The sequence below is a fragment of the Corvus moneduloides genome, chromosome 3, assembly GCF_009650955.1.
Source record: "Corvus moneduloides isolate bCorMon1 chromosome 3, bCorMon1.pri, whole genome shotgun sequence".
Classification (NCBI taxonomy): domain Eukaryota; kingdom Metazoa; phylum Chordata; class Aves; order Passeriformes; family Corvidae; genus Corvus; species Corvus moneduloides.
This window is the reverse complement of record NC_045478.1, coordinates 80,858,857-80,875,752: the sequence shown is the minus strand read 5'-3', so window position 1 is coordinate 80,875,752 and position 16,896 is coordinate 80,858,857. Positions and strand designations below refer to the sequence as shown.

General features: G+C 40.4%; 1 protein-coding gene across 5 annotated transcripts in view; it reads left to right on the top strand.

The window, feature by feature from the left end:
- Positions 1-3,072: 3,072 nt before the first annotated feature.
- The window catches only part of KIF25 (kinesin family member 25), a 42,349-nt gene continuing 28,525 nt past the window's right edge, over positions 3,073-16,896 (top strand). The window contains exons 1-6 of one of the 5 annotated variants that reach the window (XR_004238826.1): positions 3,073-3,238; positions 3,951-4,016; positions 7,586-7,702; positions 9,604-9,742; positions 14,555-14,658; positions 15,880-15,968. Coding sequence is in view for 4 of the 5 variants with exons in the window: in XM_032102405.1 (XP_031958296.1) it covers positions 3,161-3,238; positions 3,951-4,016; positions 7,586-7,702; positions 9,604-9,742; positions 14,555-14,658; positions 15,880-15,968 (593 nt within the window). In the remaining variant the exon portion in view is untranslated. The remainder of the gene's footprint in view (positions 3,239-3,950; positions 4,017-7,585; positions 7,703-9,603; positions 9,743-14,554; positions 14,659-15,879; positions 15,969-16,896) is intronic. The other 4 variants (XM_032102405.1, XM_032102403.1, XM_032102406.1 and 1 more) reach the window with 4 other exon arrangements.

Here is a 16,896-nt window from a genome sequence, read left to right as displayed (position 1 = left end):
CAAAGCCTCACAGGTTAAATTTTGGAGTTGGCTGACTTCTTTCCCAGCTGTCATGGCAGCTAAACTTAAAGAGACCACAGTGCACTACACCCGCCCAGAGAATCTCAGTTTATTGTTACTGACAGGGGCTCAGAACTGAACTACAGTTCCCAAAAAATGTGGAATGAAGTATTTACAGCTTCACCAAATAATGTTTACAGGCTCTGTGCAGTACAGAAGTCTCAATTACCATCTGCTGAGTATGGAGAATGCCACCTCATACAGCCAGTAGAAAATGCAGAGGCATACAGCAGAATCTCTCTGTGTTTGGCAGAAGAGGGGTAACGGCCTTCTTTCCTGGTCTTTTTCCCAAATGCTCTTTTACCCTTCGTGTTTCTTGTTATTGCATTTAGGAATGCTGTAATGGACAACTCAGCAGAAGTTGCCGAAACTGGAACCTCTTAGGTCTTGTTGCTTCCACTGCTGGGGTTAAAGGGAAATGCATCAGAAGTATGCAAGACAATGCCTACTTAACAGTATCCTAAGATTTATAATCCACTGACAGATTTATAATCCACATATGGTATTTCACTGATGCTAAAATTAAGAGTTAAATGTGGATTTAGACAATTCCATTAAATTTCTGGCCCTGAAATTCCACAGAAGGATCTGTAATATGGCAGGGCCCTGCATTTGCAGGGGAAATACAGGATCAAGTTGGTAAAAGTTTAGGGAAAAAATATTATTCAAAGCTGATAATAGTGTAGAAGGGTGTGCTGGACTACAGTCTGGCAGCATTTCCAGAAGATATCTGGATTTTATATTCGTTTCTTGCCTAGGTCTCACCAACAGGCTGTTTTGTTACCTGCCCATCAAGCAACCTCTCCTAAGCTTTGGAAACAGAAGGAAGATCCCTAAGGAGATTTGCTGCTGTTACGATGAGTTACACATCATTCTGTGATTTGTTGTTTTTATACTGATGGGACAATTTTCAGTACTATTTGATCTTCAGAGATGCTCAGAGAAATTACTAAATTAGAGTAGTGGATGCTCAGTTTTAGGTTACTACTTAAAAGAGTGATAGTAAATTAAGTATTGTTACAACCTACAGAAACAAGATCCTTAATCTCATTAAGAGTGGGTAAAATCCACAGTAAGGGAGAGATTAACCATTACACTTCAGAGGTGATCTTTCTGAGATGAAGTTGAGTTTTGCTGGAAAAAACCATTGTTCCGACTTGATTGCTGCTGCAGGACAAGCATTACATATAAAATCACAGCTCATTGTCAAGAACTGTGAGTCACACCCTGCAAGCAACTAAGTCATCCTCCCCAAAATAGCTGATGTTGATTAAAATCTTGTCTGCCTTACTTAGTGCCAACATCTTGTAACATCCACATCATTGCAGCACTTTTGAACTCTTTTTAGCCTGCATCCATTTGTCAGTTCTCATTTTTCATCAAAGCAGAACTAGTTGCAAGGAGGAACTGCTGAGTTACACTTTAGTGTGCCAAACCCAACTGCAACTGTTCAGATGGGTCTTTTTTTTTAAACGGAGGCTACAGATTCTAGCAACTTGTTGAAGATGCAGGATCCCAGAAGATGGTGGATAGAGCTGCACAGGCGTGTTTGGTTTGGTCTGTGATAGATGGGCTGTATCTGGGTTCCTCTGCAGAGGAGCGCTGTCCCTTTTGTGCCACACATGGCGGGATTCACTGGTGTGTGTCTTTGGATTTTCTACTGCCTGCATGAGAGCACGTCTGCCATGTTCAGCAGAAAGTAACTTGAGACTGCTATTTTGCAGAACTGGATTCCTCTGTAATTATCATGGTGGTTTTGGTTTAAAAAAAAAAAAAAAAAAAACAACCTGAAACAACTGTAGTGCAAAAATAGTGCTATTTCCCACTTCCAAGAAGCTGACATGTCTGTATCTGGTATACTTATATATTTTATAGCCAGAAAGTATGACTGCTTTCAAGACCATGTAAATCTCTCACTGCAATACAGTAGATCGCTTAATAGTATTGCTAATGTATGTCACATTTTCGCCTTGGAAACCTCAGTGTGAGACCCCTAGCCATAGCCGGGATGAATAGCTCCTGTTCTGGGCAGCCTCTCAGGACTCCCACACCACCTGAACCCACAGGCTTTGTGCTTCTAACACCGGCTGTGTTCACAGTTACTAAACAGACTCCGTGGTGCATCGTCCAGCCCAGCGTCAAAGCTACAGCTGCTTGCTCAGGGCTGGGTCTAACTGGGGTTTGAATAGCTCCAAGGGTGGAGACTCCATCATCTCTCTGGGCAGCCTGTGCCAGTGTTTGACTACCCTCACATTCCTGCTTCTTGTCCTGACCGCTGGGCACCACAGAGCACTGTCTGTGGTGTTCATACTCTCCCCTCAGGTATTTGCACATATTGACTGGATCCCCCTCAGCCTTCCCTTCCTCCAGGCTGCACATCCCCCAGCACACTCCATCTAACAGATGTTCCTATCCCTTAATCTTCTTTGTGGCCCTTACAGCCTTACCCCAAAGCACACATCACCAACTGCTTAGGGGGCAAGTCCTGTAGCCAGTATGGGAGCTCTCGGCTCTGTCCTTCTCCTCCTCTCCCTTTGTGCTGGTGTGACGTTTGTGCCCCTGGGCCCCGGAACCCGGTATCCGTACACCAGCCTTGCGAGCTCCTGGCTTTCCTTCTATTCCTGCACTCCCTGCCCTAGCCCTTGGTCTCTGAGATCACTTATCCCACGGGATGCCGCAGGCGGAGGGATCCCCCAGCCCCTCTGGATAATGGATAAAGACCTCTGAGGTCACTTGTCCCCGGAGACGCTGCAGGCGGAGGGATCCCGCTGCCCTTCTGGATAATGGACACGGAGCGGACAGCACGCCCGGTGCCTGCTCAGCCGCCCTGCTGGGGGCGCTCTCCGTCACAGGCGCCCGCCATGGCCCCGCCCCGTCCCCACTCCCTGCTCGCGGATTGGTTGGCGGCCCTGCCACTCAGGGACGGGGCGTGCCTGGCAGGCGGTGGCGCTCGCTCAGCCAATCGTAGCGCTGGGCGGGGAAGAGGCGGGCCCGTCGCCATGGCAGCCGCGCTACCGCCCCAGACGCGTCCTGGGTTAAATCCCCGCTGGAGCCGGAGCCGCGGGAGTTCTTGCTCCGCTTCGGCGCGGGACCCGGGAGGATGATGTGGCCCCGCCGCGGGCTCGACCCGGGTTCCGTGTGGGCGCAGCGCCTGCGGCAGCTGGAGCAGCGGTTGCGCGTGAGGGGGCGAGGGGCGGGGCAGGGGCGGGGCCTGCGGGCGGGCACGTGCTGCGGGGCCGCGCCTCGGCCGCCGGGCGGGAGGGCCTGGAGGGCGCTCCCAAATCCTGCGCGGTCCTAGGCGGCGACACCGAATCCGGCAGCCTGTGGCGGCCTGTTGGGCCCCCACGTGTTCGGGGAGGCTGCTCCAGCTGGGGCTGCGATAGAAGTAGAGGGAGCAGTGAGCGCGCTCCTTCCCCCGGCCCCGCCGCCGGCCCGGGCGGGCGCTCAGCGCTCTCGGGAGGCGCCCCTGTGCTGAGGGAGCGTCTGGCCGCGCCACCGTCGAAGATCTCTCATAGTGCTGCCTTGGAAATGGAAACTTACATGCTCATGTATAAATAAATGAAATAGTGCTTTCCCAAGAACCAGGGTTCTGGAAAATGCCAGGAGGAGGTGGTTTCGCAAAGCAAAAGCGGTTTAAAACGTGTACCCCCACTAGCAAGCAGTGTAACAGAAAGGATAGAAATAAATGAATATTAGGAGTTTATCCTAATTTTTGCATGCTCGTATATAAATACTGTGATTAGGAGATGGGGGTAGGTGGTCCATTGATCTCAGAAGTCTGAGAAACACTGGAATATGATAATGAAGCCTAACAGAATGAAACGGTGTTAATCAGACTCGTATTTTTTTAATTTTAATTTTTGTGTATTTGGGTGGGTTTTCTTCCTTAGACCAAAGAAGAAAGAATAGTTGTCCTGGAAACTGAAAATGCTGTTCTCCATCTAAAACTTGCAGAGGTGACTGTTGTTCATTTTTTTCAATAAGAATTCTTGGGGAAATAGAAAAAAAAGACATCAAAATCTGCCTTCCTCTTTTCAGGTTTTGCACTCTTCAGTTGAAGGGATTAAGGCTCAGTGTTTCTTTCATTCCAAAATCATGAATGGTAGCAGTAATGATAGGCTGATTAAGTAATTAGAAATTTGCTTAAATTTAAATATTTGCTATTGTTTTAGATCTATAAAACTGAACTGAGGGAATGACTCTGGAAGCATTAAATATGGAATATTTCTTTCTTCTTACAGGGGACATGTTTGTCTAAAAGACAATGGCAGACTTTTCAGGAATACTTTTTAAACACAATTACGATGATGCTTTAGAAGAACTATTCACAGAGTGCAGGAGAGACATTTCATTATTAGTAGGCTTACCAGGGATGCTCTGCTGTGTGTGTTCCTAGAAGTGGTGTTACACTTGTCTAGAAAAGAAGAGGTATTGTTGCACATGTACCTTGTCACAGAGCATACTGCAACAGCTGGATGCCTTCATTTCCTTATATCCTTCAACAGAAGCATAGGTTATTCCTAGATCCTCACTGAAATAAGGAGCAGCCTGTGATAGTGTTTAGGGCCTTCAAAGGGGGCATTCCAGAGATTTAAAGAAGTTTGAGTATAGATCTAGGCTGCTGGAGCAAAGCCAGTGGTGGGTATTAGTAGTGATGCAAACTGTTGGCCAAGAGTTTCTAATCTGGGCTGAAACATTAACTGCTTGGGTGACCTCAGGGAAGCCATTTGCCCTCCATGTGGGTTTGTTAACACCCGTGGATAAAAGTGGGTTTAACATTTTTCAAAGTCTAACTGGAAACAGGTGGTATATCTGAAATGAGTTTTGCTGGGTATACACAAGAACATTAATTTATTCTGAGGAAATGTTTTTATTGTCTTTGTTCTGCTTTACAGTATTCACTGAAAGCCTTAAGTATTTCAGCTGATTATTTTTTATTCTCACAAGCACAAGAAATAAATTATTCTAGTCAGTGAGGTGTATCAGATGTAGGAAGGAGTTGCCTGTGTATTAGAGAATGAAGCCTTGTTTTTGAAATAGAGCACTCCTTCATTTTATTGAAAAATGTGCTGGAACAAATGGGTGCCTGTAGACACACAAGGAGTGTGGGCAGTGTTATCACCAAGAATCAGAAACAATGTCAAGTGAAATCCTTTGCAGCTAACCTTGCACTGATGTTTCTATTCAGGCAGGTATTTAAATACACTTTAAAAACTTGCCTCTTCTTAGTTAATTTGCCCCAGCAATCTGAAAATATGAGCTGAACTGAGATCTATGAAATAGTTTTACCTTTAGTGAAGACTGTCTATTAAAAACAATACTAATTGAAATTAGTATTATTTAAGGTTGTGCAATATTGCACCATATGTCCTAATATTCTGCCAGCTGTGCTGGTGAGAAAAGCTGCTACCCTTGACTTGTCTTTCCCTGATCCTTCAGATCTGCTGGTGGAGATGCCTGAGTGATTGAGCCATAACATGTTCAGTCACAGGGACCAGGGTTAACAGAGGTCTCGTTCTTAACTTGTAAAAGCTAATTGGATTTGTTTTGACTGGAGTGAGTTGGGAAGCTTTGGAGACAAACTTATGAGGATTGCCATAAATTAGGATTTGCAGTGTAAGTGTTTATCTATGGGTTGCATCAGTCTCATTAAACTGTTATCTCCTGCTCTAGACCGTCCCTTACATCCTTGAGACAGTGATGAATTTCAGCACCTCTGCTGTGTTCTGCAGCCTCAGCTATTGTTATCCCAGCAGTATACTGGAAGGGTTGTTACTGAACGTAGGAAGTCAGATTCTCTCTTGGTAGACCTCCTTTTGTCCTGTTTTTTCCTATTTGGAAGTCTGTTTATCTACCTGCATAGCCCTTGCTTTTATTAGCAGTCTTTGAGGTCCTGATCCTGCAGCCTTCTTTACATAAAGCCAAATCTGCCAGAATGGATCTAATTGCAAAACTGAGATTTCACTTTGGAGAAAGCTATGAGTAGTTCAGTTTCACTTCTGCTTATAATACAGCTGACTATAAAAATGGTTTAGTCCATTTTTTCCTTAGCGCAGGTTTGCAAGTTCTGGCCTATGAACAACTCTGATGAATATTAAAACTATTTTAGTGGAGAAAACCCCAAAATCAAGGCAACATTTGCAATAAAGATGAACTTGATAGTGGAAGTGATGAGGGGATGACTGCAATAACAATAGCATCGACCTTTCTGCTTTTATCGTCAGTGTTGAGAAATGTGGAGGGTCAAGGGGAATCTGTGCAGATGGTGCAGATTAGGTGCTAAAAGGAGGTTTTAGCTACCCTAAGCTGCCTTAACAACAAGGCTTGGCTACTGCAATTGCTTATATAGATATGCTTAAGTTTTCACGTGTGATTAGAGATACTAATTCTGGTGCACTACTCCTGTGCATTTTTGTGAAGCTGTTTGTAAATATTGTATCTGAGTAACGTGAGTCTTGAAAATCCTTAGATTTTCAGAGCATCTAAACACTGTATAGAGTCAGTCTCAGTATCTTAAAGCCTGTAAAAATTTAAAAAAAAAAAAAAAAAGGCTTCTGGTCTTTCTTGTAAGAACTTTTGATATTAGTACTAAGGTGGTGCATTGTTGTATAGAGCTTCTGGTTGCATGTGTAAATAGAAGATTCATGCTTTGTGAAGGTGCAAAAGCCACATGAAAATGCTGGTTTCAATAAGTGAAGTACTGTTTTTTTGGAAATACAATCTTTGTTTATCCTAACAGCTGTAGGATGTTACACTGTTTTTGCTGATATCATCTGTAGTTAAACTGCAATTAAATGTTTGCATTTTACCTATTGTTATCAGATGGTTGGAATTAAACCCATTGTGTGAGCAGATTTAGCTCTTTCATGTCTTTTGTTGTACTCTTCTATTCTTTTCTATTTTAAATAACAGGGGATTGCAATCACGGAATGTATGGTGTTAATAAAGCAGGAAATAAGTCTGTGCAAGAGACAAGTGCATTTCAAAAACAAAGGAAGAGGCAATTAGTACTGGTTAAGGAGTGATGGATGTCAACAGGTGGCAGGGGAAAGTAGCTTAAGAACTTGCAGCTCATTTTAAGCACCAGGACTGTCAGAAAATTACAAAATTACATTTTTACTGTAATACAGATTCTTTCGTATTGCAGAATTTCACAAGAAATCTCTACAGAGATACCTTTTTTTGCATTCGTGTCTGTAAATATTTAAAGTTGTATTATTTCTATTTTCCTTTTGATTTCAATGTCTCAAAAATTTCTCAAGTTGGCCATAAAAATTGCTTTTGCATAATAGGTAAGTTTAGACTGCTAGAAAGCATTCTTCTTCACATCCTTTAAAAATTGCTTTGGTTGCTGTGATCTCTGAAGACCCAGAGTAGGCTTTATTGGCACAGCTTGGCACCATTGCAACCCTACTGATTGTAGTGGAGTTGGTGTTGTCAGGGACAGAATGCAACAGGAAACATGAGTGTTCAAAGTGATTTTTATTGTGATTTTTTTTGTGATTTTAAAAAAAATTTTAAATAGTATCAAGGGTTGGCTGGAGGAAGCACTAAAGAAGTATTGCAGCTCTATGCTGCTCATGGCCAGCAGATGAAGTTGCAGAAGAGTTCTGTTGTAACCCAGCTGCATGGAGCAATAAAGGTAAAGACATTTAGTAATAACATAGGCATGATCTATGCCCTAAACATTTACATGCTTATCAAATATAGTAAACCCCAGAAAATGGTGTGCTATGAACCTGAACTGTGGCTTTATTGTATTCACAACAGAGCTTACAGTGAGGTGTAACAATGATTTCATAGTGGTTTTGCTGTAATAGGCTGCAAAGTCACTTGAGAGGCTGGTAAAAGTGGATGCTCCTGAGCTCCAGGATCTTACATACACAGTACTATTAATACCTGAGCTAGATACTTTTGTAATCAAAACTTCACAATTTCCCATTTGACTGTCATACAGACATCCCTTAAAAAACAATAATTGTGATATACTTTAATCAGATAGGCAAATCCTTTCAAAAAAGCATTTGAGAGCTCCACTGATTACTAAGAGCTCTCTGGCAGATCTCACAAGAGGAGTAGTTTGCTGTGTGCTCACTCAGGTTTTAATTTTGCATCAGAGAGACTGAAACTGTTCTCCCAGTGTACCATAATATTTTCCTTTGTTGAAGTACTTATTTGTGAAGTTACTCTATAGAATAGTGAGTTCCTTTTAGGGACACTACCAAATACCAGCTTTTCTCAGGGCAGCACTGAATGCCTGCATAAAATGACTGACAAGTGTCTCGGGAAAAAATCTGATTCTTAGCAGGCAGAAGGATGCAGCTTGACTTTACCCTTGTTGGACTAGATGATTGTTGTAGGTCCCTTCCAAAAGAGCTGTTCTGTTTTATTCTAATCACAGTGGTTCTGCTTTGTAAATTTTATGGTGGTAGTTTACATTTTTGTTTAGCTAGAATGGCAGAACTGCTTGTGATGCAATACCAGTGGATTGAGATAGCAAACTATCAGATGCCAACGAATACTAGGAGAGAGCAAAGCTCTCCAAATAAAAGTCTAGATGAACAGTCATCCTGTACCCATAATAACAAAAAAATACTTCTTCCCACTTAAATTGTGTGGCTTTCAAGAGTGAGAAATGCAGTGATTTTGTCCCTTTAGTTTAGATTGCTTTTTATCACTGAAACGAATTAATTAGTTCAACTAATTAGTACCACAGTACTAGTCAGTTTCACAGAAAAATAAAATGTCACAGAATATGTAACACTTTGTACCAGGCTGACAGTGAAACATCACAGTGCTTCTGTGAGATAAGGTATTGTTAATTTCACTTTAGAGATGGCTTTACATGTCCATTTCAGGACTTGGATGTCAAGAAGTTTACTAATCCTATAATCAGATCAATTTGGTTTTTCTTAGGTGGACTTTTAAGTGAATATAGGCTGATCTTACAAACATTTAAAAGACTCATCGTATATGTTACACTGAGTTACATCCATAATACAAATACTTTTCTGAACAGTAGCAGTTTCTGATCTCTTCAAAATATATCTGTTCTCATAGGAAGACATAGAACTAGCCTATATAAGAAATGACTTAAGAGTGAATCCTAGCAAATACCTTCTGATCAAATTGTGGAAAATGAAAGCAGTAAGGGATATATGGATCATGATTTTTCATTGCTGCTTCTGGATATGACTTAAAAGTGGACAGAGCCCACACATGTTCACACACACTTATTTTTGTCTGGTGAAATAACAAAGAGACTTGGTTATACCTGTAGCTGTGTTACGGTCAAAATAGGTATGATAAAATAATAAGGATCTATAAAGTCTTGCTGAAATTTTTAGGAAATTACATTGCTAAATGTTGTGCAGGATCCTTCTCTAAGCATGCTGAAAGATATGCTCCTGAAGGCTTCCTTCCATCAAGTAGAAGGTTCTTCCTGCCTGTGATATCTCAGCATAATAATTTGAGCTGTTAGATTGAGTGTTCTTAACTGCTGGTTTTGTGTCTTTATAACATATTTTTCTTCTTGCTGAGAAGAGGCTTAAGCAAGACCTGAAGAGCCTTCATTCATTTGCTCTTGAGCTTTCAAAAGACTTCCAACGTCAAAGCAAGACTTGTCTTTACCAAGTTCTGGCAGCAGTCCATGGGATACAGCTGCAAAATGAAGCAATACGAAGTAAGGCTCATTGCACTTGCATTTTGAACATGTAACATCAACAATGTAATTGTTCAACGTTACTAACATTAAAAGGTTGAGTTTGATTTTTGGGAAATGTGTCACTGAAATTGTAGCACTTGTTTCTTGTTTGACCTTAAATCATCAAGGAGTTCTGAAGCATTAGAAAAAGTACAAATAACTCTGCAGAGGTTTTGAGTGATAATTTGGATTTGTGTTTTGTGTGGATTACAGCTGCTATTAGACTGCTGCTGAGTTGGCTCAGCTGTAACATTTTTAAAGTGAAGTTCTCAAGCTTGTTTTCTTGGCTATTTTAGAAGAGCTGAATAAGGAATGTGTTGCATTATAAAGCTGAAATTTGCCTGCTTTTGACTGTACCAGAAAAGGACTTGGCTGATTTCAGAAGTTTCTGAAAATACTGCCTGAAATTAGGATAGACTTGATTTTTAATATTCCTGTGTATTTATTGAAAAAAAATTTACTTCCAAATCAAAAACTAGTTGCACTTGCTGGACTGTAGATACTAACAGCACATGGACTGCTGTTTTGGAATTCAGGTGCTTCCTTGTTCATGTATACATAGGAAGGGGAGCCGGTGCACTGGTGTACACTGCCCTGATCACTGAGGACTAAATGCATTGATCCTACACCTGGATCCCATAGTATAGATCTCTGCACCTGCTTTCAATATCCTTGATTCTGGTGAAGCTCCTACCAGGCTTGAGAAGCACATGAGACATGCACTGCTTAAATTGTTTGAAGTGTAGCAACCTGATGAACTACAACAAATACACAAATTTACAGTCAGAGACCCTTTGTGATGCTCTAATATCCATGTGTTGCCATTTAAAAGGTACATTTTCTTTCCTTGAATTATTTCATTTTCAGACTGATTTGATTCCAGTGGGACTCCTCATGTCAATAGCAACAAACAGCACTCTTGGTGAAGGGTGTTTTTAGAGAACTTATTCCTCTGTGTTATGTACTAAGTTATGATTAAAATGTATTTGATTACTCTATTATCCTTGTAGAGAAAATGCTCCATCAAGGAGTCTTTAAAACAGAAAAAAAAACCAAAGTGGAAAATAAACTTTAAAAAGTGAATTTTTCTCTTGTTGAAGCAGGGGGCTAAATGAACAGGTAGGAGATTGGATTTGGCACCTGAACTATTGTGGTGTAAATAAATAATAAGCATTCATTTGGAGGCCTGGCAAAATTCTGTTGACTGTTCTCAGTTTGCACTTCCTGGTGCACTGTTCTTTGAAATCATAAGCAGGAGAAGCTTCCCTGACTATAATGAAATAGCCTGTTGGTACTTTGGTGGATGACTTTTGTTTTGATTTTGGCTGGTTTTCAGTTTTTTGTGAAATGTTTTGGATGGTGATTCTATTGTTAAGGTTAAATATGACCATTGGAATTGCCATCCTTAAATTACATGTAATCTTTTGTAGACAGAAAGCCCAAAGTACATATTCTGGAGACAGTATATATTACCAGTTTAATCTTAAAATAGAGATTGAAAACAAGGGAGAAAATTACAGAAGAAGTATTTGAGTAGGTAAATTTCAAGGTTATAGTTGACATGCAACAAACTATAAAACTTTCCTATAATAACGGAGTAGTCCTTTGCTTAGAAATATTTATTCACAGTCTGAAAATCAGGCTACTGCCTCCTTTCCCACTGAAACTTAAGTAGTAGCAATTCATAAGAGAGAGAAGTGCCCGTTATTCTGTTATTATAGGCCTGTTTTCCTCATGAATAAAGCTGCTATCATTTTTGCTAAAATATTGGCCACCGAACTGCAAATGATACTACTGAGAGAGAGGCAGTGATTCAGCAGATTTTTGGAAGGGTGGGAATTTATAAAAATTTAAGATTACTTTTTAGATTGCTTCACCATGCAGATATTATCAGAAAGAGGAAATTATGGTGACTTATAAGCCTAGTGACTTAGATATGCTTTGCAATTCCGAGGCACTTTTCTCTCTGGGCTGGAGAAGATTAAAAAAGGAGCTTATTTCCCATTTTGTCCATATGCTAGCACCTATGTGCTTTGCTCCTGTTGGAGAAAGCTGATCTCTGCACTGTGCTAATGACTTGTATGTGTGGAATGTGAACTATCATCATCTTTTATCCTCAGCTCCACAGGTGATTTGCACCAGCTCGGCCGCCTTATGAAAGCGTTTCCCTTAGTGTGGAGTAGGGAAGTAGGAGAGGGACCTTGGATCCAGCAACAAAAATATTGTAGCAGCCCAAAGAATAATCACAGAACCATAGAATGGTTTGGAAGGAGTCTGGAAAGGTCATCTATTTTCATTCCCCCTGCAGTGAGTAGGGACATCTTCAACTAGATCAGGTTCTCAGAGGCCCATCCAATCTGACCTTGAATGTTTCCAGGGATGGGCAATCCACCACCGCTCTGCACACCCTCTTCCAGTGTTTTGCCACCCACATTATAAAAACCACCTTTCTTTTATCTGATCTAAATCGATCCTATTTTAGTTTAAAACCATTACCCTTTGAGCTGTCACAACAGGCTGTGCTAAAAATAATGTTACAGTGTGGAATATAAAACACAGCTGAACTCGAAAGAAGTTTTGGTATTAAGTCTATTGCATCATAGCTGCTAGAAGACATGATCAGATTGATCTCCTTTTTAAACTGGACTCTAGACTGGCAAGAAACGTTAAAAACCCCAGGGAACTATGGGGAAAACGATACATCCATATCTCAGATATGTTGTGGCTGTGCTAGGTTGTGCTGCTCCTGTTTTTCATGTCCCTGTTACGGACCTTTCTGTTATGTTTGTGTAACTCTTTGTGAAACCACACACAGAACAGATCAGGGAGCTGATCCAGGGCAGAATTTTCTCAGAAGGAAGGATTGCTTTTAGACCTCTGTGTGACTGAGGGAACACTTGTGTGATCACAGCAGAAGGTCCAGTGCAGCACTGGAGGGGAGGGAATGAAAAGCTCCTTAACCAGGACTGTCAGTTAAAGGAAAGGGACTGTGAAGGTTACAGTCCTGAATATGCTTGCAAGACATCACAACTGTTAGACTGATGTTACCGTGATCAGTAACATTTCAACAGAAAAACTGCTGGCGTTCCCAGCTCCCAGAAAATTTCCATATAGATCAATGAAGTGGGCAAAGGATGGGGAAAAGGGATGTCTATAATGGCTGCATTCATGTAGTGACTACTTCTCTTGCATAATGAAGAGTGTTATTAGTATTTTAAAACAAATGTACACAATGTCTACCTCTAGGTTAAGGATGAAAATGTAACTCCTGTATAGCTTGCATCTGATGTCAAGCAGAAAACTAGGAAAATGTTAAATGAGTGTTTATATTTGTTACTGTATAACTCTACTTTCAGAAAAAAATAAAATTTCAGAAATAATTTATGCATTAGGAAACTTTTTTTCTTTCAAGGCTGCAGTAATGGAAGAGTACCCTCAGCATCTATTGCTTTGCCTTGCTGCTTGTTTAAGAGACTTAGGTAACTCAAAATGTGTACACAAATTTGTAAATGAAGATACTTCTTATGGAGATTACTTGAATAATGGATTCTAGCCTTGTGTTTTTAAAGGTACAGTATGATTAGGGATCAGTGACTGTAAGTGGCCCTTTTGATAATTTATGGTAACAGATTTGCATGGGATTCTCCAAACCAAAGCATGCTAGTGTTACTCTACATGCAGGATGCAAGAGGATTTTTTCATAGTGAAACTCCTAGACTTTGATTCCCCAGCTATTAATGTCATGTTTCCCCTGCGTGCGTGTACTTGAGGAGGAAGACTGTGAGTTGGAGGTGAACTGGTTGGAGGTCAACTGGTTATTAGCAAAAAAGATCTGAGAAATCTCTAGTGTAGACAAATGTCCCATGAAATTATCTGATTTTTAGTCTATACCAGAGAGAATAAATCATCTGTGTGACCATGCTGAGATGCTGAGCCTGATCCTTGCTCTGTAAGGTAGCACACTGAGGTTGGTGGCCATCTGCTAACTCAGCTCTCAGACCTTGATTTTGACTGCTTGATACCCTACATCTCCAAACTGCTCACTCGTTGCTGGGGACCTTGATTTCCCACTGGGGTTCCTAGAAGCTTGCTTTTGCACAAGCTTGCCAGTCACATAATATGTCTTCTGGTCTTTATGTTTGCTTTAGGCCTGCTCAGTGTTAATGTAATTGGGCTGAAATAAAACCATTTGTGGAGTTAGAAGGCTTTTGTAATAACCCATATCACTCTTCTCCATTTTGTGAAGGAGACTCCCTAGGGTTCAAATGATCGGTCTTTCCTATTAATTCCTCATGGAGTGATGGACCTATCTTAAAGGCGAACCTTGTAACTGTTTAAAGGATTACTAGCACTGTAAGTGAGGCTGAGGATAAATGACATGTTAACTTCTTGTAAAGTTAGCCCACATGAGTCTAATAACTGCAGATGTGGTATGAGCCTTGCAAGTGACAGCCCCAGCTAGCAGCAGGCTGCTTCAAGTTTAGGTTTCAGGCTTCGCTGGCAGGTAACATCACTCTAACTAAACTGACACATTTGAACTGCCTTTAAATATCTTATGATCTTGATTGCTTTTCAAGACTTCACATGTATACTTGTGGTAATTATTTGTAGCTTCACATAGCAAGAACTATGATGGGATTTTTCATAGGTGTCTAGTAAATCAGAAACTAACCTTCCTAACTGAAATTTGGTGAAGTTGAGAAGGTTTGTGCCTGTATTTCATGAGGTGCTACTGGACAATTCCTTTTGTAAAGTCATGGAGTTTATTTCTCTGAAACTGCCTTCTTCTAGTGTTTCAGATAAAAGCTTTTGATCTTGAACAGTCTCTACAAGAGGTGACAGAGAGATACGAGAAAGAAAAGCAGAAGAGGAAGGCTCTACATAACAGCTTAGTTGTAAGTATGTTTAATAACAGAAAATTGGGTTATTTTGTTGAAATTATTCCCATAATTTCCTCACCAGTAAAAGTAAAGAATGTACTTCACATGGGTATATCACCTCCCCCAGCTGTCTATATATGATGTGTTTATTTGCTGAGGCACATTTGTCTTATAATAAACCCCACCCCTTTCTTTTTACACAAGATCTTCCAAATGCACTCATGTGACCTATTGCCCTAAGGAGTAGCATCTATTTTAAATAGTGGACAAAACTTGAGTTTCTTCATCCTCTTCTCTAAATTTGCAGCTTCTGAAATTGTTTTAAAATTCTTAAAATTATTAACTTGATATTGCAAAGTAGTCATCTTTTATTTTTCCAAATATCTCTAGCTGTAACCTGCTCAGCCATTAGTGATGGTTCATTTGGGATTAATTTTTTCCTATTTGTACTTTAAATTTACTCTTTCTCCCATCTTCACAAATGACTAGTTTTGGGTTTCCTGATTTAGGACCTGATTTTTAGAAACACAAGCCTCCTTCAAATAAAATTTTTAAAAGTTTTCCTACCTGGGATTATGAAGCTCTTCATTAAAAAGTACTTACCTTCTAAATTTTGCCTCGTTTCAGTTTACTGAAAGGATATTCCCCAGAGCAGTGGGGTGTTAATTCCAGTGGTTAATAATCCTCATAGGCAAGCTGTGTTTAGTCACACAAAATGAGAAGAACTGATCACCAGCAAAAAGGAAGAGATAAACTGGTCTAAAATGGCCTACAGCGAAAAATCAGCTACTGGCTTTTTAATCATATAGGAACACAGTGGAGAGGAAAATATACAACATATTTTATATTCCACATCTTCCTCAGGACTGGTGGAAGAGAAATGGAGTGTGTAATGTTGTCTATTGAGTTAATACAGGTATCTGAAGAAGCTCAGGTAAGGAGGAAGGAGAAAAAAGAAGGGAAGGGAAAGATGGCTAGGAGGGGTTTTTTTTGTCCATGTGAACTGGAGAGGGCTATACAATTCCAGTGGTCTGGAGAGCTCATACTTCCTCAAGTACTTTCTCCTACTTTACTAAGACAAATTACCTTGATTCTGTTTTGCTCCCCACAGAGTCTAGGGCTATGATGTGGTAAACACCTGCTTTCTTAAACATGTTCATGTCTGTTTGATAAATTTCAGTGTATTTATCCTCTCCAGTAACTTGTGTTAAAAACAGCTTAATATTCTTATCCCAGGAACTGAGAGGAAATATCAGAGTCCACTGCAGGATTCGACCATTGCTACCTTTTGATGATGCTGCTGGACATTCAGTATCACAAGACAGGTAATCTGTTTTGGTTGTGTTAGATCCTACCTGACTCAAAATACAGAGAAAACAATAGTTATATTTATATGAGAACAACAGTGTCCTTGATTTTTTCTGGTTTTCTGTGTGTGGGGAGACAATGTTGGTATCGTAAAAACTAATTGCTGTTTTCTTTCTCCTGCTAAATTGGCTCTAGCCAATCTCATCCTCCTGTCTAAAAGTATGTTGACCTCAATAGAAAGCCATAGCTGTTCTGCCAAGCCAGGATTATCCTTGGCTTGGCAGAAGTAACACAGCTGCAATCAGTTTAGACTCTATTCACTATCCTATACAAATTCTGGGATGCAGTAATGTAACAGCTGCCAGAAGTCGTGGGTAGAGAAACACACTCAGCGTTACAATTGTTTTGTGATGCTATAGAACACATTGGCTGTCTGCACAAACATTGGTAATTCTATTTCAGTCTAATTTGGCTCTGCATACCTTATTTATAATACACTTACTGTAACTGACGTGTCAAAACATTCCAAGATCCAAAAGGAAAGAGGGATTAGATGCAAGTATCTGCTTAAAAAGCTGAATTCTCCATAGATGACTAACATGAAAGAAAATAGGGATTGAAGTGTATACAAAGAAAGAAAGAAAGAAGGGGAAAACTAGGTGGGTGGCTAGAAACCAGTAATGTTATCATTTGCTTTATCAGTAAATAGCTGATTTGGGGCTTTATTTTACTTTTACTGCCTGGTAATTTTAGAAGAGTACATTCAGTGTTTTAAAGTTTCAATTTTTGGCAAATCTTGCAAAAAAAAAAAAAAAAGAAAAAAAAAGATTGTTTTAATTAAAACAACGTCAAAAATAACAGACAAGGTATTTCAAGAAGCCTGAAGTTGACACTTGCATTAGCCTGTGCTTGGGATACCTGGGGAGGAACCCACTCCCTTTTTTT